The sequence below is a fragment of the Penicillium crustosum genome (genome assembly GCF_028827405.1).
Source record: "Penicillium crustosum strain IBT 35664 chromosome Unknown utg000005l_segment0_segment0, whole genome shotgun sequence".
NCBI classification, from domain to species: domain Eukaryota; kingdom Fungi; phylum Ascomycota; class Eurotiomycetes; order Eurotiales; family Aspergillaceae; genus Penicillium; species Penicillium crustosum.
This window is the reverse complement of record NW_026623126.1, coordinates 680,151-700,890: the sequence shown is the minus strand read 5'-3', so window position 1 is coordinate 700,890 and position 20,740 is coordinate 680,151. Positions and strand designations below refer to the sequence as shown.

Here is a 20,740-nt window from a genome sequence, read left to right as displayed (position 1 = left end):
GGGCTCATCTGAATATCATTGGAAATCCAGCAAAATGAACAGGACGCTTGACTAAAAAAGCACCCGAAAAATTGAGAGGGTATCTTCACGTGAACATGCAAGACGATGGAGAGAAGACCTTGGAAGGTCACCACCCTGAGAAAAGCTAATACACCTCGAACTGAAAATTAGGCCGATTCCTGGCGTTTCTTCTCCTTTTAGACCAGCGCACTAAGAAAGAGGCAACCGGATTAGCTTATTATGTCCCAAGAGTAGATAGGTTACAAGCAGGTGAGCGGGGGATTACATGAGGCGGTGGATAAAACTTACAGCCACAAGCATTGCACAAGGTCTTAGGCCCGTTAGGCCCTTTTCTCCATTCTGGCGAGTCTGCCGTTCCGCAGTCGCTACAAACATGCTGGGCCTTGAGCCTTTTACGGCGGTCACCTTCCTGAGCGTTGCGCTCTTGGTCAGCAGCAGTGGTGATGTCGATATCGCAATGTACAAGACGGCCAAGGCTGACACCTGTGCTGAGGCCTTGCGATCTCTCGCCCTCTCCATAGTTCAGACCGGTCATGACTTCGATGCCATCGATGTGTGAGTAACATTCGCGGGTATTGGGCTTTGTGTGAGATCCCGACGATTGGCCCGTGTCAGATTCATCCGAGTTCGGCCCAACGGTGTCCGTAGTATCAGGATCGCTAGATACTTCCCCAGAACCAGAGGATTGTTGGTTCTGGTTCTCGGTCACGGGGGCGCGAATCTCCTGGTCACTCCTAGAATAGGCCGCCCGAGTCGCGGCCGCCTCTTCTTCTTCTTCTTCTTGTTTCAATTTGGCAATCTGTTGGATCAGACGTGCGTTCTCAATCTTGTGTTCCAAAAAAGAGTCAAGGAGCTGCGAGACCTTGTTGGAATATGGTCGGCACACCAGGAAAAAGCCGGTGCAGCGCTTGTTGGCGGGCGTGGTTCCCTCCGCTTCACGCGCATCCTGGCTTGCAAGATGTGGATGACCATAGGCCTCCATGAGACAATAAGTGTTGTTGGTCTTGTGGAATCGTAAATGGGTGCGGAACGATTGGTTCGCGGCGACTGAATCATCTAAGTCTCTCTGGAAGATTGGCCGGTCGTCCTCATGAATGTACTGTGCCAGTTGACTTCCCTCTAGTTGTTTGGCGACACGGCCGGTGATATTCTTGCACGATGGTGAGGCGTAGGTGATTCGGCCTTCAGGTGTGAGGAGAAGTAGCATATCCTTCATTTCATCGAGTACTCGCTCTGTCCACCCCGCATCGTATTGTACGCCCTGATAGCCCCCGTGTTGAGCACCTTGCACTCCGTAGGGCCCACCGTAGGATCCATGAGTTTGCTGTTGCTCCATTGCGTACTCTGGATGCCTATCATTGGGGCCCGATCGCATCTGGGAGGTTGGTAGAGGCATACCCTCATAGGGTTGTGAGCGACTCAGAGCCATGTCGAATGCAGTATAGAGAAATTAAAACAAAATGAGGGAGGTATAATGGCACGCTTGATATGTTTGAGCGCTGCTGAATCCGACGTCTCTTGTAAAAAACCAGGGGATTTCTCTAAAAGAGAATGGCCGCACGAGGGGACGGATATAGTAGAGTGGGCGTCGCGAATGGAATGGCTCATTCTCCAAATTCGAGGCGGTATATTCGGTACATTCGGTCAAAAGGGGGTTGGACAATGTGCCTCTTAGAATCTACACATCATCTCACCGAGGTTCTGGATCTCCCTGAAAAGAGATAACTGGGGAAATAAGACCCGGCCATTGCTGGTTGATAAAATACCGCCGATCCCTGTGGGCCTTTTGCACTTTAGTACATTTCACGTGATTTCGTGTCGCCTTGACGCGGGACTATGTGATCGGTCATAATCAACGGTGATCCGAGCACTTTCATTTCTCAGTTCTTTTTGTTTCAGCTTGTATCTGATTGTATTCGATAAAGCTAACAGCCACCGGGCTCAAACGCCCCTCCCAGCGCTTTTGTTCAAAATGTACGTGCTGATCATTCCCCGCCTTGTGTCGCGATGCTAACTGGGTTTTAGGTGTAAGTGCAACAGCTCTATAGCTCGGCGAGAAAAAAAAAAAAAAAAAGAAGGATCCAACGGTCATCTAACGTACTATAGCGAAGATTGATAAGCTCTCTATCCTGGGGTACGTCTCTCGAAGTTTTTAATCTGCGCGCAACCACCGCGGAGAGTAATTACAATCATGCTCATCATCAAACCGCGCTTGTTCTAGAGTCCGCTCCTTCGATAATACGCGCAGCGAAACAATCCAGTTCCACACCCCCCTCACATTGATTGTCGGATACAATGGCTCAGGAAAGACGGTACGAAATGGTGAAATGGGCGACTAGGAATTGCGACCAGCGGGGAACTGACGCGGATCTAGACCATCATTGAGTGTCTCAAATATGCCACAACGGGCGATCTCCCTCCGAACAGCAAAGGCGGTGCTTTTATACACGACCCGAAACTATGTGGCGAGAAAGAGGTACTGGCCCAAGTGAAGCTGTCATTCAAGGCCACTTCCGGGGCGAAAATGGTTGCCACGCGCAGTCTACAGCTTACGGTCAAGAAAACTACACGACAGCAGAAAACCCTAGAAGGGCAGCTACTTATGGTCAAGAATGGCGAACGCACGGCTATCTCATCGCGAGTCGCTGAGCTGGACCAAATAATGCCGCAATATCTGGGTGTGTCAAAGGCCGTGCTGGATTCGGTCATTTTCTGCCACCAAGACGAAAGTCTGTGGCCGATGAGTGAGCCATCTGTGCTGAAAAAAAGGTTTGATGAAATATTTGAGGCCATGAAGTACACCAAAGCCATCGACAATATCAAAGCACTGCGAAAGAAGCAGAACGAGGAGCTTGGCAAATTTAAGATCATGGAGCAGCATGCGAAAGAAGACAAAGATAAGGCAGATCGTGCTGAAAAACGATCCATCAAGCTTCAAGATGAAATCGAGGGCCTGCGGGAAGAAACACAGCGGATGTCGAAAGAGATGCGGCGCGTCGCGGAGCTTGCTGATAAGGCTTGGACACAATCAGAAAGTTATGCTCAGGTCCTTGGTGCTCTTGAGGGCAAGCGCATCGAAGCTAAAAGTATCCAAACCACCATTGATAACCTTAAAAGGCATTTGGTTGAGCTTGATGACTCCGACGAATGGCTTGAATCTACTCTGGAGCAATTCGAAACTAAGCAGATCCAATACCAGCAACAAGAAGAGTCTCAAAAGGAGAACTATATGGAAATTAAGGAGCGAATCGAGCAGACTCGGCACCGCCTTGGCCTGAAACAAGCCGAGAATGGAAAGTTTGAGAACGACAAGGCCAATTTCGAGCGCCAGTCTCAAAGGCGCCAGAACATGATCAATGAGATTGCTCGCTCCAACAGCATCCGTGGCCTTGGCGATAAAATGGACCAGTCTGAAATTGACACCTTCATGCAGAAGATCAAACGCCTTCTAAGAGACCAGAACCAGTCTCTGGATCGTGTGAAGCGTGAAGCTCAGAAAGAGCTCCGTGATGTTCAGGAAACGTTGAATGAGATTGGGCAAACCAAGTCTGCACTCCAAGAGACCAAGAACGCGGCAAAACGACAGATTGCTGCGAATGACAAGGAGGCAACAAGTTATCAAAAAAAGCTCAATGAAATCGAGGTTGATGAGGGCTTCCAGGCTGCACTTGAGTCACAGGTCGAGGATATCACGTCAAACCTTGAACACGCGAAAGATCGAGCAAAAACTGCTTCCTGGGATCAAGATATCCAGGATACCAATGCGGAGATCCGTCGTCTTGAGGATGAAAGTTCAAGATTGAACACCGAGCTCATTGATTCAACCAAGAAGGCAGGGGAGTTGGCTCGCCTGGACCACCTCAAGAAAGAATCGAAGGATCGTGAACGCAGTCTACAAACGATGAAAGGAGCTCACGGTGATCGCCTTGAGAAGGTCGTTGGTCCAGACTGGAGGCCCGAGACACTGGAGCGAGGCTTCCAGCAAGCTCTCGATAGTGAATCAAAGCAGGTGGCCGATGCCGAGCGAGAGCGCGACGGCGTGAGCCGAGAATTGGAGCATGTAGAGTTCAAGCTTAAGACGGCCAAGAGGAACCTTAAGCAACGGCAAAAGGAACTTGACGAGTGCGTGAAGGAAATTCATGAAGCAGTCGACGCAGAGCCTTCCGAATACCCTGAGATTGTGAAGGAGCGCCAGGGACAGTACGATCTTGCTCGCAAAGATGCTGATCAATATGCCGGAATGGGAGAGTATCTCACCAAATGTCTCGAAGCTGCCAAGCGCACCAAGCTGTGCCGAACATGTCAAAGATCGTTCAAGAACGAGGCAGAACTCCAGACCTTCACCAAGAAGCTGGACGCCCTAGTCAAGAAGGCTGGCCTTGATGCCGAAGATGAGACCCTGAAGGGTCTTGAAGAGGATCTCGAAACTGCCCGCGCCGCTAGTGCATCCTACGACACTTGGGTCCGTTTGTCAGAGACTGTCATCCCCGAACTTGAACAAGAAGAGCAAGAATCCGAATCCCAGCGTGACCAGCTTCTGGAGAAGCTGGAAACCCAGGACGGAAAAGTCAGCGAGAAGACAGAAAGCAAGCGTGACGTCGAGGGGCTTGCTAAGACAGTGAGCACTATCGTGCGTTACGATGTTGAGATCAAGACGATCAAATCACAAATCCAAGAGCTTTCTGCAAAACAGCAAGACGCTTCAACTGCTCGTACCCTGGACGATATCCAGGAGGAAATCGCATCCATCAATGAAAAGTCGCGGGAGTTGAAAAAGACTCTTACAAAAGTGACAAATGAGAAAGACAAGACGTGGTCAGAGATCAACAAGCTCGAGCTTGAGTTTAGAGATGTGAAGAGTAACCTTGACAATGCCAAATTCCAGCTGGAAAAGAAAGCGGACCTGACCATCCGGATGGAGGAATTCAAGAAGCTCAATAATCAGCAGCGGGATGCAATCGAGAAGGCAGATCGAGATATCGAAAGTCTCACACCGGAATTGCTCCAAGCCCAAGCCCGTTATGATGATATCAGCCAGCGAGCCGACGAGCGTGAACGAGATCTACAGCACGAGATCAATCGCTTATCTGACAACATCCATCAGCTTGACCTTGCCAATGACGATATCAACTCGTACAATCAACGGGGAGGTCCGGGCCAGCTTGAACGAAGCAAGCAGGAGCTTCAAGAAATTGAAGCTGAAATTGGCAAACTCGAAGCCAATCAAAGCGAGATCACAAGGGAGATCAACAAAATCTCGACCCAACTTAAGGACAGCGAAAACACAAAGCGGCAATACTCCGACAACTTGACATATCGCCAAGCTACTCGATCTCTCAACACAGTTGTTGAAGAAGTTAAGCAATTAGAAGCGCAAAATGCCGAAGTGGACCGAGGCCGTTTCAAGCAAGAGTCAGAACGCTGGACTCGTGAACACAATGCCCTTGCTGCCAAACAGGCGAGCAAGATGGGCGAAATGAAGTCCAAGGACGATCAATTGATGCAGCTGCTGGCGGACTGGAACACAGATTATAAGGATGCATCTTCGAAATACAAGGAATCCCACATCAAGGTCGAGACCACCAAAGCCGCCGTCGAAGATCTGGCTCGATACGGTGGCGCTCTTGACAAAGCAATTATGCAATATCACGGTCTGAAGATGGCAGAAATCAACGCCATCGCTGGTGAACTGTGGCAGAAGACCTATCGCGGAACGGATGTCGACACAATCCTCATCCGGTCCGACAACGAGAACGCCAAGGGCAATCGATCGTACAATTACCGCGTCTGTATGGTCAAGTCAGGCGCCGAGATGGACATGCGAGGCCGATGCAGTGCAGGCCAAAAGGTTCTGGCTAGTATCATCATTCGTCTTGCCCTTGCAGAATGTTTCGGTGTCAATTGCGGTCTCATTGCTCTTGATGAGCCCACTACGAACCTGGATCGAGACAACATTCGTTCTCTGGCGGAGTCGCTGCATGACATTATCCGCACTCGCCAGCAGCAGGCCAACTTCCAATTGATTGTCATCACCCACGATGAAGAATTCCTGCGCCACATGAAATGTGGTGATTTTAGTGACTATTACTACCGCGTTTCGCGCAACGAGAGACAGAAATCGATCATTGAGCGGCAGTCAATCGCTGAGGTATGTCATTAATAGTTTCTAGGTAATTGTTCTGGCTAACAATGTTCCAGGTCATGTAACACTTCTCGTAAATGCACCCTCTTCTTCCAGACGTTGTTCGGACATTTTACTGGCTACATAGTCTTGTCTGGTGATCTCTTTCTCCAATCTGTTTTAGGCATTTTTCAAAGCAAGCATATTTCGGCGTTGGTATTATCAAGTGATGTTGAATTTACAATTTATTGCTATTGCTTTTTGATACCTATGCGCCTCCATCTATTCTAGCGTGAACGAAATCTGAACAACAAGAGAATGCAACATGCGCATTAAAAAAATATTCCCAAGAAATAGTACACAGTCGTAAGGGAAAGAAGATGCTATGCTACAGACAGCCGATTTCTCAAGACGAAGAAACCAGTTGGATGGATCAATCGAATCCAAAAACAACACTAGAACAAAACAGCACTATCTTACACCTGCTTATCCACTTGGCCTCTAGCCTCAGCGAGCATGCGCTCCTGATCCTTCTTAGCCTGTCGGATAGCCCGCACACGCTCACGATCCGGACCAGACTTCTTCTTGATCTCTGCCAACTTCTGTGACAGCGCGATATCCTCGCTAGTGGCGGGGACCACCTTCGCGTTCGTCATGGCTTGCACACGATCCCAGATCTGCTGGTACGTGCGGTTCTTGATATCCAGAACGGCCGACTGTTCGTTGGCCTCGGGGGCCGGGGCAAGCTCATCGATGACCTTCTTTTCATTTGCGAGGGCCGTTGCGGCGCTGCCGACCCGTTCGGCGAAGTAAATTGTCAATGCTGCGGGTCCTTGCTGGTTGGAGGTTTGTGTCACAGACATTGGCACGCCGGGGTTGTGATATTTCAGTCGTGGAAGGCAGTTACGCCAGAAATGCCGCGCGCCGGCGTGGCCCTGGTCGATCTTGCGTGCATATGTGAGGTGGAGTCGGGTAACAGCTGGGAATTCTTTTGATGCGGAGGCGAGGTTGGGGAAGATGGCTGCACCTGTGCCAATCTTGGTCTGGAGCATCTGGAACAGTGAAAGAACGAGTCAGTTGATTGGATTGATTGTGTGTCGGCTAGACCGTGGGAGACAACGCGAGTTTCGGCCTCGGAGGTTGCAGGATCGGAGATCTCAAGGGACGGGGTTTCGGCTTACTCTCTGTTGACAAGAACATTATACGTTAGTTCATCAATTTCGCATTACTTTGGAGAGCCCGGGGAGGGAGAGCTCATAAAAGCTATACATACAGTTTGCAGCTTGCGAAGCCGCTTGAACAAGTTGACCATGATGAAAGGCTGTTCCGCACAGGGACTGGCCCTTATGCGATGAGATGTGGGGGTATAGGGATAAGGCGAGAGTGCGAGATTAATTGGCAAGATTATTGCTCAAGAATAAATAGTATATGACCGGAATTGCGGGTTTGTTGATCGGGGAAATTTATCGCAGATGTGCTTGTCGGCGAAGAAGTTGCTCCGTGATAGTCACGTGCAAAACAATCTATAGATGGTATTGATCAGGTTACATAGAACGAGTTTAGTTAAATCTCACCCTAGAGACAGATAAGGATTGAAGACTCATCTTATGACTCACTTTACATATACCTAAGTAGATATATATATCTAGTCAAGTTCTCTTATTTTTCATCTTCTTTGCATACCAATTCATCTTTACCTATCTTTACCCATCTTTACCATATTTCACGGAACATTTGCAGTGTGGAGTTCCCTCCCCGTAAAATACAATACGCTCGTAATACCTTGACTCACAAACTGAACAAACAGATTTTATATCATCGCCCCGCGCTTCTTTTGTTCCCCTCCGCTCTTCAAGGGAATTATAGGCCAATTCTGAAAATCAGAAAAAATGGCCGCCGCAGTTGCATCCGCAGCTGAGCTCGATCCGAGCAACAGCACAAAGAACACCCTCAAACTCGAAAATGTTGATATGCCCCTCCCCCACCATGGCCGATTTTAATTTACTAACTGGCATTTCCCATTCCAGACCGAAAAGCGAGACACCCTAATCGCAATCGAAAAGAAGTACCAAGCACAATGGAAGGACAACAAGGTTTTCGAAGTCGATGCGCCCTCCTTCGAGGAAGCCCCCCAGGGCTCCATGACCCCCGCCGAGCTCCGTGAGAAGTACCCAAAGTTCTTCGGTACTATGGCCTACCCTTACATGAACGGTACTCTGCACGCCGGACACAGCTTCACTGCTAGTAAGGTGGAGTTCATGGCTGGATTTGCCCGCATGGAGGGCAAGCGTGCCCTTTTCCCTCTGGGCTTCCACTGCACCGGTATGCCTATCAAGGCCTGTGCCGATAAGCTCGCCAACGAGGTGAAGAAGTTCGGCCAGGGTTTCGAGGGATACAATGAGGAGGCAGAGGCCGCACAGGATCTCCTCGCAGCTCCCACACAAGAAGTCAAGACCGAAGCAGCCGAGAAGTTCTCCGGCAAGAAGAGCAAGGCCGCTGCCAAGACCGTGAAGATGAAGTACCAATTCCAGATCATGCTGGCAATTGGCGTTCCCCTGGAGGAAATCCACAAATTCGCTGACGCTGCCCACTGGCTCGACCACTTCCCTCCTCTTGCTATCCGTGACCTTGACAGCATGGGTGCCCGTGTCGATTGGCGCCGTCAATTCGTCACCACCGACGCCAACCCCTACTACGATGCTTTCGTGCGCTGGCAGATGAACCGCCTGCATGAGCTCGGCAAGATCATGTACGGCAACCGTTACACTATCTACTCGCCTAAGGACGGTCAACCTTGCATGGACCACGACCGCACCGAGGGCGAGGGCATTGGTCCTCAGGAATACTCCGCGATCAAGCTCCAGGTTAAGGAGTGGTCACCTAAAATGGCAGAGCTCGTGAAAGGAAAGGTCGAGGATGACGCTAAAGTATACTTCGTGCCCGCTACCCTGCGTCCCGAGACCATGTATGGCCAGACTAGCTGCTTCGTTGGCCCAAAGATCAACTACGGTCTCTTCAAGCTGAAGGAGAAGGAGTACATTGTCGTGACCAAGCGTGCTGCTTGGAACATGGCCTTCCAGGGCCACTTCTTTGGCGATAAGTTCCCTAAGACCCAAGACGAGCTGCCCCAGGTTCTTGAGGTACCGGGTTCCGCCTTCATTGGAACACTGGTCAACGCACCTCTGTCTTTCCACACCGAAGGTATCCGCATCCTGCCCATGGATAGTGTTTCGGCAGCTAAGGGTACTGGTGTTGTTTCCTGTGTCCCCTCCGACAGCCCTGACGATTACGCCACCACGATGGATCTGGCGAAGAAGGCCGAGTACTATGGCATCCAGAAGGAGTGGGCTGAGCTGGAGATCTTCCCGCTCATTGACACTCCTACTTACGGCAACTTGACCGCCCCTGCTCTGGTCAAGGAGCTGAAGATCAACTCTCCCAAGGACGTCACCCAGCTTGCCCAGGCCAAGGATTTGGCCTACATGGAAGGTTTCTACAAGGGTACTATGCTGGTTGGCAAGTACAAGGGCGAGGCTGTCAGTGAGGCTAAGGACAAGGTCCGCAAGGACCTCTACGACAGTGGTGATGCCTTCCCCTTCGCCGACCCCATGGGCAAGGTCGTCAGCCGTAGTGGTGACGACTGTGTTGTTGCCTACCTGGGCCAGTGGTTCCTGAACTACGGTGAGAATGACGCCGAGTGGCAGCAGGAGACCCTGAACCACGTCGTCAACAACCTCAACACCTACTCCGCCGAATGCAGGAACGGTTTCGAGAAGAACCTGTCCTGGCTTAACCGCTGGGCATGTGCCAGAACCTACGGTCTCGGATCCCAGCTGCCATGGGACAAGCAGTTCCTGGTTGAGAGTCTGAGTGACAGTACCGTCTACATGGCCTACTACACCATTGCTCACCTCCTTCACGGTGACCGGTACGGTAAGACGACCGGCCCCCTGAATGTGACCGCGGAGCAGATGACCGATGAGGTCTGGGATTACATCTTCACAAGACGGGAGATTAGCGACGAACTTGTCACCAAGAGTGGAATCAACAAGGAATCTCTGCAGAAAATGCGTCGTGAATTCGAATACTGGTACCCCTTGGATGTCCGTGTCTCCGGCAAGGACCTGATCCAGAACCACTTGACTTTCTTCCTCTACATCCACATTGCTCTCTTCCCCAAGGAGTACTGGCCCCGTGGTGTTCGCGCTAACGGCCACCTGCTCCTCAACGGTGAGAAGATGAGTAAGAGTACCGGTAACTTCCTGACTCTTAAGGATGCCGTCGACAAGTTCGGCGCCGATGCTACCCGTATTGCATTTGCCGATGCTGGTGACAGCATTGAAGATGCCAACTTCGAGGAGTCTGTTGCCAACAGCAACATCCTGCGTCTCCACACCTTAAAGGATTGGATCGAGGAGGTTGCTAAGGACGAGACTCTGCGCACTGGCCCTGCTGATGCCTTCGCTGACAAGCTCTTCAACAACGAACTCAACAGCCTGGTCCGCGAGACCCAGAAGCACTACCAGGAGTAAGTTTGCATTTCACTGCTTTGCACTCTTATCTACTTCATTGACATTGATAACTAACTCTCTATCTAGCACCAACTTCAAGCTTGCTCTTAAGTCTGGTCTATATGACTTCACTAGCTCCCGTGACAGCTACCGTGAGGCTTCCACAGCTGCTGGCGTTGGGATGCACCGTGACACCATTCTGCGCTACATTGAGCTGCAGGCTCTGATGCTCGCACCCATTACTCCTCACTGGGCTGAGCACATCTGGCTCGAGGTTCTTAAGAAGGTCGGTTTTCTTCTTCCCTTCATGCTCAACCTTAATCTAACGCCATTTAGTCCGAGTCTATTCACTACGCCCAGTTCCCTGTCGTGCCAGAGCCCTCTCCCGAGCTGACCGCCGCTCAGAACTACGTCCGTAGTACCGCAAGCAACATCATGGGCTCGGAGGCCAACTTCACCAAGAAGCTCTCCAAGGGCAAGGCCATTACCTTCGACCCCCGCAAGCCCAAGCAGCTTACCATCTTTGTTGCCAAGAAGTACCCCAACTGGCAGGAGAAGTACATTGACCTGGTCCGCGACTCCTTCGACGCACTGAACCTCTCCTTCAACGACAAGGAGCTCAACGCAAAGGTCGGCAAGTTCGGTGAGATGAAGAAGGCCATGCCCTTCGTTCAGAACCTGAAGCGCCGTCTGGTCAACGCTGGCGAGTCCCCCGCCACTGTCTTCGATCGCAAGCTTCCCTTCGACGAGTTCGCCGTTCTTTCCGAGATGGTGGGTGGTCTGAAGCGCACCTCCGGCTTCAAGGAGATTGAGATCATCGCCGTTGATGAGGGTGGCAAGACTGGCGAGGTTGTTGGCACTGGTGAGAAGCGTGAGGGTCTGTCCGGCGAGAATGCCGTGCCTGGAACCCCTACATTCCAGTTTGTCAATGTCGAATAAACGACATATCTTTGAAAATACTATCTCATTTGCCAGTTTCGAAAAAAATTCATGCTTGATGACTTCTGCGAAAATCAAATAAACCACAGCATATAGCATTTTAAATATTCCAGTTTTATTCCTCTATAACTCTAAGCATTTACCCAAAACAAATGGCCTGAATTCTTAATAGGATCCAATGCCTATTGCACAGGGTGTCCATCCTCAGCTAGGTACCTAGCTAGGCAGTTCAAAAGTATAGATTATTCCACCCTTTATTTTTGCTCCTCATTAAAATTGACCTATTTTAGAGAACATCGATCTCCGTGGAAATATGTTGTTGTGTTTTTTAACTACATACTACAAGAATAGTTGACCGCTTCTACGGTTTTATGTTTCTTAATAGCCTTTTCGGATGTTCTTCTTGGATGTATATAAAGACGACAAATAAAGCATACTTTGTGTAAGAGACTTCTCTATGTATAACCTTTGATGGCAGGTGCTATAGCACGACTCCCACAGTCAGTCACACACACCGGGTCAAAAGAATTGGTCTGTTAGTGATTGTATTGTCCTTCTTCCTTCCTGTGCTATGCCTTCTCCGAATCATTAAGTCCTGATGATGGCATGGAGACCACTTCACGCGCTCGACTTTAAAACACCCAATAACCTATAAACGTCACCAAACAACCCATCAGTCAACCAACTGAACCACTGAACGGGAGAACCAAGCAAAGGACTTACCTGTTAAGGCCTTCCTTCAATGTATCTTCTTCCTGAGAGAAAACCAACCGAAACCATCCAATATCCCTCGAATGCTCCTCCCCGGGATGCAAGAAGACACCAGCATCCACAAGCCTCTGTGCAAGAGCAAATTCCCGATTTCGTGGTGAAAGACCACCGTCAGCGGGGAGATAAGGTGACAAGTCGATGTAGACGAAGAAGCCAGCATTTCTAATGGTCGGATTAGATGATGATTTGAATAATTTCTTCCTCCAAACTTGTATACTCACCCGCCTTTGACATAGTTTATTCCCTCCTTGTTGAGCACCGAGGTTGTAATCCGGTAGGCTGAAGCGAGCCTTTGTCTTGCTTTGGCTGTGAAGCTTGATACAAAAGCTTGGTCTTCTAGAATCGTGGTGCCAATTGTCACCGCTGCTTGTGAAGCACCGTGGAGTCTCCTATATAGAGTCAGTTTTGAGGAAAATGTTGTTTAGCTTTTGGTGATGCTAGAAAGAGATCTCACAGGATTGCTTTGCAGGCCTGACGAAGCTGCTGGTTTTGGGTTAACAAGAACCCAAGGTGAAGGCCTCCGGAAGCAAAGTCCTATAATGATATTACATCAGATTCGGTACTTTTATTGAGATTGCCCGATGCCTACCTTGCTGAAGCCATATAACACATGGACCAGATCAGGATCTATCAATCCCGTGAAGTCCAGCGAGAGGATCGAAGTAAACGGGACAGCGTCGGGGTCACCAGAATCAAACACACAGGAAGCGTAGACTTCATCACTGATGAGGTGGAGCTTATGCTTGTTGCAGAACCGGGCAATAGCCTTGAGTGTCTCAACTGGGTAGCAACGGCCTGTCGGTAGCTAATTAGTTCAATTCGATGGACGAGGCGACATGCAAACTCACCAACAGGGTTATGTGGATTGACAAGCAGCACAGCTCGGATCTTCTGGCCCCGTTCCTTGGCAGCCTTCAAAGCTAACTCATACTTTTCCACAGAAAGAGGAGAGAATGTCTCTTCCGTAGCTGTGTCAGCATAGACCATTTCGACGCCAGACTCAACACCGTAGTCGAGCTCAAAGCGACCGTATACAGGTCTGCTGACGAGGATCCCATCCCCGCCTTCTGCGAGACTGTATCCCAGCATACTACCAAGAGAGGTCGGAGAGTCTGCAACGAATACATCCTCGGCATTAATTGGGGTATGTGGTTTGAGGATATTTTTCAAATGAACTGCTGCAGCGGCTGGTAATCTTGCAGCTGTCGGCGCACTTGAGCGGTAGCTGATGGAATCTTGTGTAAAGATGACCTATGTTAGGTTGTTAGGGTGGGATTCTTTCAGTCAATGGATATATGTTGGCATGAAGGCGAATATGCACCTTTTCGTTGATATATTTGGCTATCTCTGCTCTCATTGGTTTCTGGTTGGAGGTTAGCTTTTGTATTTCAGGATTGCGGGGGATATAGATACATTCTCCGCCATTCCAAATGAGATAAGCCCCGTCGGGTTCTCCTCTGGGTCATAGGTCTGGGTTAGACTAAAGCGCCAGGGTTTGGCCAATTCCTTGACATTTTCGCTTCCCCGAGGAGATAACATCATGAGATATAGACCAGCGTGAATGTCGACTTGCCGACTGCTGAAGAACAATATATATTTTGAAATTCAGACTAGATACTGGAGCAACTTACAACATCAGACGAGTTAGTTGCACTGTTAAACAAACCCGGGTTAGTGACTCGAAAAAAAAAAGCTTACGGAACAAAATAAACAGGGATTCGAAATAAAGTCGTGGGAAAAGAAGTTAAAAGAATTAAGGTGTAAGACCTGGAGGCTAATCCCAGCCCCCACCTGCGGGGACCGTGGGGACGAGCACTTTATTGTGTAACGTAGATATGAGCCCAACTATGGAGATCGTTGATGGTAGTATAACAATAATATTGTACATAGGTATAAGAGAGGAGAAACGCCGAGCCGCTATGCTAAATGGCCTAATGTACACACGTCCATACCGAAATCACAACAATCAATATCTCGTCCGCGGCCGTTTGCGCTTGTCGATTTTCTTCTTCTCTGCAATAAAGTTCCAACATTCAATTGGACGCCGAGACCCAATATGCTTCCCGTTGGGAGTGAAAACCTCGACCTGCGGATAGGAAGGTTCGTCTTCAGCGTCCCGCTTGCTGCGGATTTGTATACTGAGCTCGATCCAGCCGCAGCCCTCGATGAGAATATCTGCCGACATCACGCGGTATGGCAATGAAGGGACTGGGATTCCCCTGTCCTTGACAGCTTTGGCGAGTGAGGTAGGAAGATTCGAGGTGGTGGTATCCCACTTTAAGTCGAATATACCGGCTGAGGCTATTGTGCTGCCGGTTCCTTCTTTCATAATGACAGTTCCCCGGTATGGGCTTTCTTCGGCCTGCGTGTCAATTGCCTTCTGTGTGTTGGTGATATGCGACTCGAGAGGCAGGAAACTGGCGGACATGACTGTATCTTGGGGGTTCACCGGGGTAATGCGGATAAGACCACCACCAAGTAGAAGAGACTGGCCGGGTTTAATGGTCAAACGTTCAGGTTTGATCCGCTTCGTCATGATCAAATCACGCTTGTGTTCATCCCGAACGAAGTCCTCTAATAGACCACGCTCTAGGCCGGGCAAATCGATGACCTCGCCCTTCCCACGACCGAATGGAATACGGATAGGCGAGACTGTGGTGCCTGGAAGGGAAGACACGACTGGGAGCACAGGATAGAGATCCTCGCGAGGGGCAGGGGGCAGAAGGCTGTCGGGGTTAAGAGGTGTGTCGTCTCGCTGGTTTGGAAGCTCATCTCCACCACGGCGGCGTTGAACCCACTCTTCGATTTTCTCCACATTTCTGGAATCCTTGGGGAAACAAGCTTCAATGAAGCTGCTCTTTCCAACATTTGCCTTGCCAACGACCCAGATGCCGCCGCCATGCTCTCGGATCTCTTCCTTGACTTCTTTGGTCCACCAGCCACGGTGCGCGCTAATCATGTGCACGTTGCCCAAACGGGCCTCCCTCCCTGACCTTCCCAAAGCCGCGCGTAGCTCTGTGCGAATGTAATCCATTTTCGAGTCCACCTGCTCTTTCGTTGCCGCCAAAAGGTCGGATCGCGTAATTATAAACGACAGGGATGGGAGTTTTCTGCCGCGTTCATATTTCTCATTGGTAGATCGTCGGTTCCGCGAACGTTGCTCCTGCAGCATTAGCGCCCAATGAATGCGTGGAACGAGGGACATTGGGAAATCTGCGGCATCGATAATATGGTAAACACGGTTGTATTTGTACGGCGATTCTTCCAGATAGTGTCGTATAGACATAATAGTCGGTTTAGGCGAAGAGACTGCCTTGTTGTGGTGTATCAAGTCGTGGCAGCGATCGCAGACTTCGGTGATTCGACCCGGAGACCCAAGGAAGTTGTTCTCAGGATCGACAGCTTCATCCGGAAAAGCTCCATCTTCATATCTAGTTAGCAAATGGTGCGCTTGAGCAATAGTCTAGATGTCCTACCTCGAATGGGCTTTGGTGGCATTGCCTCCTCAATGGCACCATTCTGTTGTGCACTCAAGTCATCTCTATCAGTGGATGTAGCCTTGATTTCTTGAATATTTTTGTGTTCAATCGCTTCCTTTCTCACGGCCAGTAGCTTTCGAATCTGCTTTCGTGATGTACCATAGTATCCCGGCTCGTTTGCCTCAACTGTTTGGGAGAATGCGCCACATCCTGGGCAACACACAGGCAGGGAATCGGCTATGGTGTCGAGCTGAGGCTCAGCTTGGGGCTGTTCTCGCTGAAAGCGAGTTGTTGAGAAGCATCGGCATTGTCTGCGGAGGTCCGTAAGGACTTTGGATTGTGGCGCGGCGCGTGATGGTGAAAAGAGCGTTTGCGCCTGAGATCGAGGAATGGTCTTTGGAAGTAGACGCAACAAATTTAATCTCGGGTTTCTGAACACCGCGCCTCGAGAGCAGAGCGACATGATGGCGTATGAAATTGCGGAGTTGCGGAGCTTTTTTTCTTTGGAGACAGTTATCTATTATCTATCGATAGCGCACATGGCAAGTTCGGGCCGCCGTACAAGTATAGGCCAAGGCTGCGCAACCAGGATTGTTTATTATTTTACATATCAGTACACTGAAATGAGGCCAAAATTGGTGGCAATGAACAACTTTTGTATTGAACACTCCCATCGGAGGCAGAAATTATTGACACAGATTGCGCTGAAACACAGATGCGCTAGAAAATCCTTGAAAGTAGTAGTAAAAAAACGCCGTCGTGAAGCATGGGAAAAAACTGGTTATGATAGAATATTAAGCACGGGCCTTTCCCTTGCCCTTGTCAGACTCATCCATTTCTTCATCGGAGTCACTCATGAACTCGTCATCATCATCAAAACCAATGAACTTCCTGGGTGCAGCTTTTTGAGGCACAGAGGGCCCAGAACCGGCATTGGATGTTCCCTCGCTCTCTTCATCCTCGCTGGATGAAGCATCCTCATCACTTCCCTCGTCGCTGGCGCTGGTGCTGGATCCTCCCAGGATTGCATCGCGAAGATTGTCCGTCCATCCGCCGTCCTTTACAGCACGTAGAACTGCCTCACGGGTCTTCTCGCTCATTTCTTCCCTGTCTTCCATCCACTGTCCATCCAACTTCTGTCTGCCGGTGCCGTTCTTCAATTCTTCTTGGCGCTTTTCAGCCATGTCCACCACGGATTGCCATCGGCGCTGGCGTTCCTCCTTTTCTTTCTTGTCCATTTCTGGCTTGACAGCCAGGTATTCTGCAAGAGCCTTTGCCTCATTGACAGTGCGCAACCGGCGTCCATCGAGATTGCGGCTGGAACCATTGTTGTCGCCTTGGTTGCGCTTGCGCTTGCTGGACATGCGGCCGCCGGCGGCACGCAGTTGGGAGCCGAAACCACCCTTTCCACCGCAGACGGGGGCAGTCAGGCGAAGCGGAAGGAGTGTAGAGGTAAAGACGCCATCACGGGTAGGGAGTAAAGATTGGATACATTCGGAAGTGGCGGTGAGTTGCTTGTTATTTGTTGTAGTAAGGACGAGCGACTGAAGAGAAATTGATGACGGGAGATATGAAGCGATCTTGGCTGTCAGGTCTGATGTGCTCGCTGTCGATGGCAAGGTGAATGAAAGTGTCGCCGGCAGCGACAGTCCCGGAAAGGACGACAGTAGGACGTTGACATTTGAGGAAGCCATATTTGAGTGTGTCAGAAACAGTCCCCGAGATAGGAGAGTCTGACTGGTGAGTTGTTTGTAGGAAGAAAATACTGTTGTAGCCTTGAAAGATTGAAGATGTTGCGATAAGATCGAGGATCGGTCGCCGCCACAGCAATGATGACTCATCACATATGGACCTCCCGAGGAGGTCATCCATGATCCATGATTAGTCAGCGAGCTAGTTGGTACCTCTCACGTGACATGCTATGTGATATGGATATCAGGTGACCTGAACCACAAACTGATTAGGGTGCTAACCCTACACCCAATTCGGTCCGTCGCACTTTTCTCGCAGCGAAGCTCCACTCTTCATCCATCATTTAAATCAACCATTATTTTCGGGCGTTGTCAAAGCGATTCCCCGACTTGCACCAGGAACTCGCGACAATGTACGTATCCTTGTTTTTTGCGATTATTTTCGACGATTCACTAACAATGGCGCAGGCTTATCCCCAAGGACGACCGCAAGAAGATCCACGAGTACCTCTTCCGTGGTATGTAACGAGAACCCTCGTCGACGGTCCCCGCGACTTCACGACATCGCGCTCGGTTGCCTGTGTACAGATTCACTAACCTATACTCTAGAGGGAGTGCTCGTGGCCAAGAAGGACTTCAACCTTCCCAAGCACGGTGACATTGACACCAAGAACCTCTATGTCATCAAGGCCCTCCAGTCCCTGGACTCCCGTGGCTTTGTCAAGACTCAGTTCTCGTGGCAGTACTACTACTACACCCTCACCCCCGAGGTACGATCCATCCATACCTAACACATCTACATTGTCCGAATACTAATTGAATAACAGGGTCTGGACTACCTCCGTGAGTGGCTCCACCTCCCCGCCGAGGTTGTCCCCGCCACCCACATCAAGCAGCAGCGTTCCCACGCTCCCCCCCGCGGTATGATGGGCGGTGAGGAGCAGCGCGGTGAGCGCCGTGGTCCCCGTGCTCCCCGTGAGGGCGGTTACCGCCGTCGCGAGGAGGGTGGAAAGGAGGGCGGTGCCCCCGGCGAGTTCGCTCCCTCTTTCCGTGGTGGCATCGGCCGTGGCCGCGGTGCCGCTCCCCAGGAGTAAATGCTGAGAGGCATTGGTGTCCTGTCAACCACTTCTCGGTCAATCTAGAGTCTTGATGGTGTATCCGAATTCGGCTGCCGGATTAGGGGTTTCTTTAAACGGGCCTTACCCTCGGTGCACCTCGTTCCAGCTTTATTGGGACTTGGGGATACAGGAAACAAAATAAAAAAAAGAAATTTATGTTTCCACTGGTTTCATGATGTAGATCAATGTGGATTGATGTAGATCGATTCAATGGTAAATTCATGACTTGAGTGAAATTGGTATTCGTAATGTTCGTGTAGGTCTTCCAGATTTCTTGGCTGGTCGATGTGTCTGCATACTAAAATCTTTACACGTTCTGATCTATGTACAAGGCCTTTCTCTCGGCTAATGTGGGCACCGACTTACAAGAATCTCTTCCGATCATAGCGGACTACAGCCTGCAAAATCACAGATGCTCCAGTAGCGCAATCGTCGGCAGTGGAGAACTCCTCAGGGTGATGACTGAGGCCATCTTTGCATGGGATAAAGATCATGCTCGTTGGGACACGCTTGGAGGTGAAGACACTATCATGACCAGCACCGCTCATAATGGTCCGCACAAGTGACGTTGTATCCGCAACAGAAGCATCTGCGACAACAGCCTGAGCCGACTGCTGCACGCAATCAATGCAATCTTCATGGAACTTGACAGCAGGCGAGTCGAAGTCAAGAGTCCACTCGACGCGACAAGGTTTACCAATACCAGCACCCTCGGCGGCAGCAATAGCGTCGAAAGCAGTGCGAAGCTCCTTCTCAACTTCGGCAACTAGCTCTGTCTCAGGTCCGCGGATGTCCAAACTAAAGCTGACCTCTCCAGGAACTGTGTTCACACTGCCGGGCTTTGCCTCGACAATGCCGACACTAGCAAGACAACCCTTCGAAGCTGCCACTTCCCGTGCACGCACCATCATTTGGGCGAATGCATAGAGGGCGTCTGCTCTATGTTCAAAGGCGGTGGTTCCTGTGTGTGTATCTCGACCGATGACGTTGAGACGGAACCATCTGTAGGCCTGTACAGCTGTCACAACCCCGACTCGCTGGTTTGCCGACACCAGGTATGGACCTTGCTCGATGTGGACTTCGAAATGGGCAGCCATCGGCGTTGACTTATATGAGCACGGAACATCACCCAAGTAACCGATCTTCTGTAGGGCACTCTTCATGGTCTCTGGTGCTGATGCCGCTGTGGGAAGCGATGCCACCGTTGGAACCTCTTTAAGATTATGCGCATGCTCCAATGGGATGCACTCGGCCCATACACCACTTGAGATCATGCTGATTGGGAATCGAGCACCCTCCTCGCTGGACACGGTCAGTGATATTCCTTTTTCCAAGTTGGGAGTTGGGATCTTACTTGGTCCAGTCGACAACTCCGACTCCGCCCTCCGTCTCTAGGCCCATGTCGTTCATAGTCTTGATGACTTCGATACCCGCCAACACCCCCAGGATACCATCGTACCGTCCACCAGTTGGTTGCGTATCAAGGTGACTTCCAATGAATGTGGCAGGTACATCTGCTCTCCGACCAGGACGAACAGCAAAGATGTTACCCATCTCGTCCACGGTGACGTTGCACTTGAGATCTTTCATGGTCTGAATGAACCAGTCGCGGACACTCTTGTCATCTTCTGAAAGCGCTAGGCGCTGCATGCCAGTATCTGTAGGTCCACTATCAAGTCGCCGAGGCTGTTGTTAGCGGTGGTTCTTCGGTAGCCTTGAAAAGGATGGTTGTAGCTTACTCTCCCCATCTGATTCCAGATCCCCATTGACACGAGTGGTGAAGATCGTTCGCCAGACGTTCCTTGTTGACTCTGAGAGCAGAGACCTCAGTCTCGGACAGTTCTGTTGTCAACATAGCTTGTATTCGTGATGAAGAGAAGGTTCGAGGAGGGTTTGAAAAGACAGGGTTGGTGGATTGAAGACACGTTCTTGGGAGAGTTCGTAAAAAGCGAGAACATGCCATAATGCAGCGTCCTATCGCTTTATATAGGAGAGCTGGAGAGTCTGGAGTACTTTGTATGGTCATTGATAAGAAGTGGAGTTGGGCGGACAAAAGTCCGCGGTGCCGCGATAGTCCCCGGTTTACTTC

General features: G+C 50.3%; 9 protein-coding genes across 9 annotated transcripts; 3 read left to right on the top strand and 6 right to left on the bottom strand.

Moving 5' to 3' along the window:
• Window positions 1–145: 145 nt before the first annotated feature.
• Window positions 146–1,450, bottom strand: N7487_010946 (GATA transcription factor LreB; the record flags this gene model as incomplete). Its single annotated transcript, XM_056878676.1, has 2 exons — window positions 146–210; window positions 310–1,450. 2 exons carry the CDS (start codon window positions 1,448–1,450, stop codon window positions 146–148), a joined length of 1,206 nt encoding a protein of 401 aa, XP_056723995.1.
• A 543-nt stretch (window positions 1,451–1,993) lies between these two features.
• Window positions 1,994–6,228, top strand: N7487_010945 (MRX complex DNA-binding subunit; the record flags this gene model as incomplete). The annotated part of the gene is made up of 5 exons (XM_056878675.1): window positions 1,994–2,020; window positions 2,133–2,155; window positions 2,243–2,333; window positions 2,396–6,169; window positions 6,220–6,228. The coding sequence occupies 5 exons, from the start codon at window positions 1,994–1,996 to the stop codon at window positions 6,226–6,228; spliced, it is 3,924 nt and encodes a 1,307-aa protein (XP_056723994.1).
• Window positions 6,229–6,618: 390 nt separating this feature from the next.
• On the bottom strand, window positions 6,619–7,454 carry N7487_010944 (mitochondrial 54S ribosomal protein mL61; the record flags this gene model as incomplete). Its single annotated transcript, XM_056878674.1, has 2 exons — window positions 6,619–7,194; window positions 7,416–7,454. 2 exons carry the CDS (start codon window positions 7,452–7,454, stop codon window positions 6,619–6,621), a joined length of 615 nt encoding a protein of 204 aa, XP_056723993.1.
• Window positions 7,455–8,031: 577 nt separating this feature from the next.
• Window positions 8,032–11,592, top strand: N7487_010943 (leucine--tRNA ligase CDC60; the record flags this gene model as incomplete). Its single annotated transcript, XM_056878673.1, has 4 exons — window positions 8,032–8,106; window positions 8,170–10,670; window positions 10,741–10,939; window positions 10,990–11,592. 4 exons carry the CDS (start codon window positions 8,032–8,034, stop codon window positions 11,590–11,592), a joined length of 3,378 nt encoding a protein of 1,125 aa, XP_056723992.1.
• A 719-nt stretch (window positions 11,593–12,311) lies between these two features.
• Window positions 12,312–13,902, bottom strand: N7487_010942 (pyridoxal phosphate-dependent aminotransferase; the record flags this gene model as incomplete). Its single annotated transcript, XM_056878672.1, has 7 exons — window positions 12,312–12,525; window positions 12,585–12,752; window positions 12,818–12,897; window positions 12,953–13,158; window positions 13,212–13,614; window positions 13,685–13,726; window positions 13,777–13,902. 7 exons carry the CDS (start codon window positions 13,900–13,902, stop codon window positions 12,312–12,314), a joined length of 1,239 nt encoding a protein of 412 aa, XP_056723991.1.
• A 427-nt stretch (window positions 13,903–14,329) lies between these two features.
• N7487_010941 (uncharacterized protein) lies at window positions 14,330–16,305 on the bottom strand (the record flags this gene model as incomplete). The annotated part of the gene is made up of 2 exons (XM_056878671.1): window positions 14,330–15,786; window positions 15,840–16,305. 2 exons carry the CDS (start codon window positions 16,303–16,305, stop codon window positions 14,330–14,332), a joined length of 1,923 nt encoding a protein of 640 aa, XP_056723990.1.
• Window positions 16,306–16,636: 331 nt separating this feature from the next.
• N7487_010940 (telomere maintenance SDE2 family protein) lies at window positions 16,637–17,536 on the bottom strand (the record flags this gene model as incomplete). The annotated part of the gene is made up of 1 exon (XM_056878670.1): window positions 16,637–17,536. One exon carries the CDS (start codon window positions 17,534–17,536, stop codon window positions 16,637–16,639), a length of 900 nt encoding a protein of 299 aa, XP_056723989.1.
• A 183-nt stretch (window positions 17,537–17,719) lies between these two features.
• Window positions 17,720–18,627, top strand: N7487_010939 (40S ribosomal protein eS10; the record flags this gene model as incomplete). The annotated part of the gene is made up of 6 exons (XM_056878669.1): window positions 17,720–17,726; window positions 17,782–17,807; window positions 17,912–17,946; window positions 18,002–18,051; window positions 18,143–18,303; window positions 18,361–18,627. 6 exons carry the CDS (start codon window positions 17,720–17,722, stop codon window positions 18,625–18,627), a joined length of 546 nt encoding a protein of 181 aa, XP_056723988.1.
• Window positions 18,628–19,013: 386 nt separating this feature from the next.
• N7487_010938 (M20 family metallo-hydrolase) lies at window positions 19,014–20,506 on the bottom strand (the record flags this gene model as incomplete). Its single annotated transcript, XM_056878668.1, has 3 exons — window positions 19,014–19,953; window positions 20,006–20,320; window positions 20,391–20,506. The coding sequence occupies 3 exons, from the start codon at window positions 20,504–20,506 to the stop codon at window positions 19,014–19,016; spliced, it is 1,371 nt and encodes a 456-aa protein (XP_056723987.1).
• Between the last annotated feature and the right edge of the window lie 234 nt (window positions 20,507–20,740).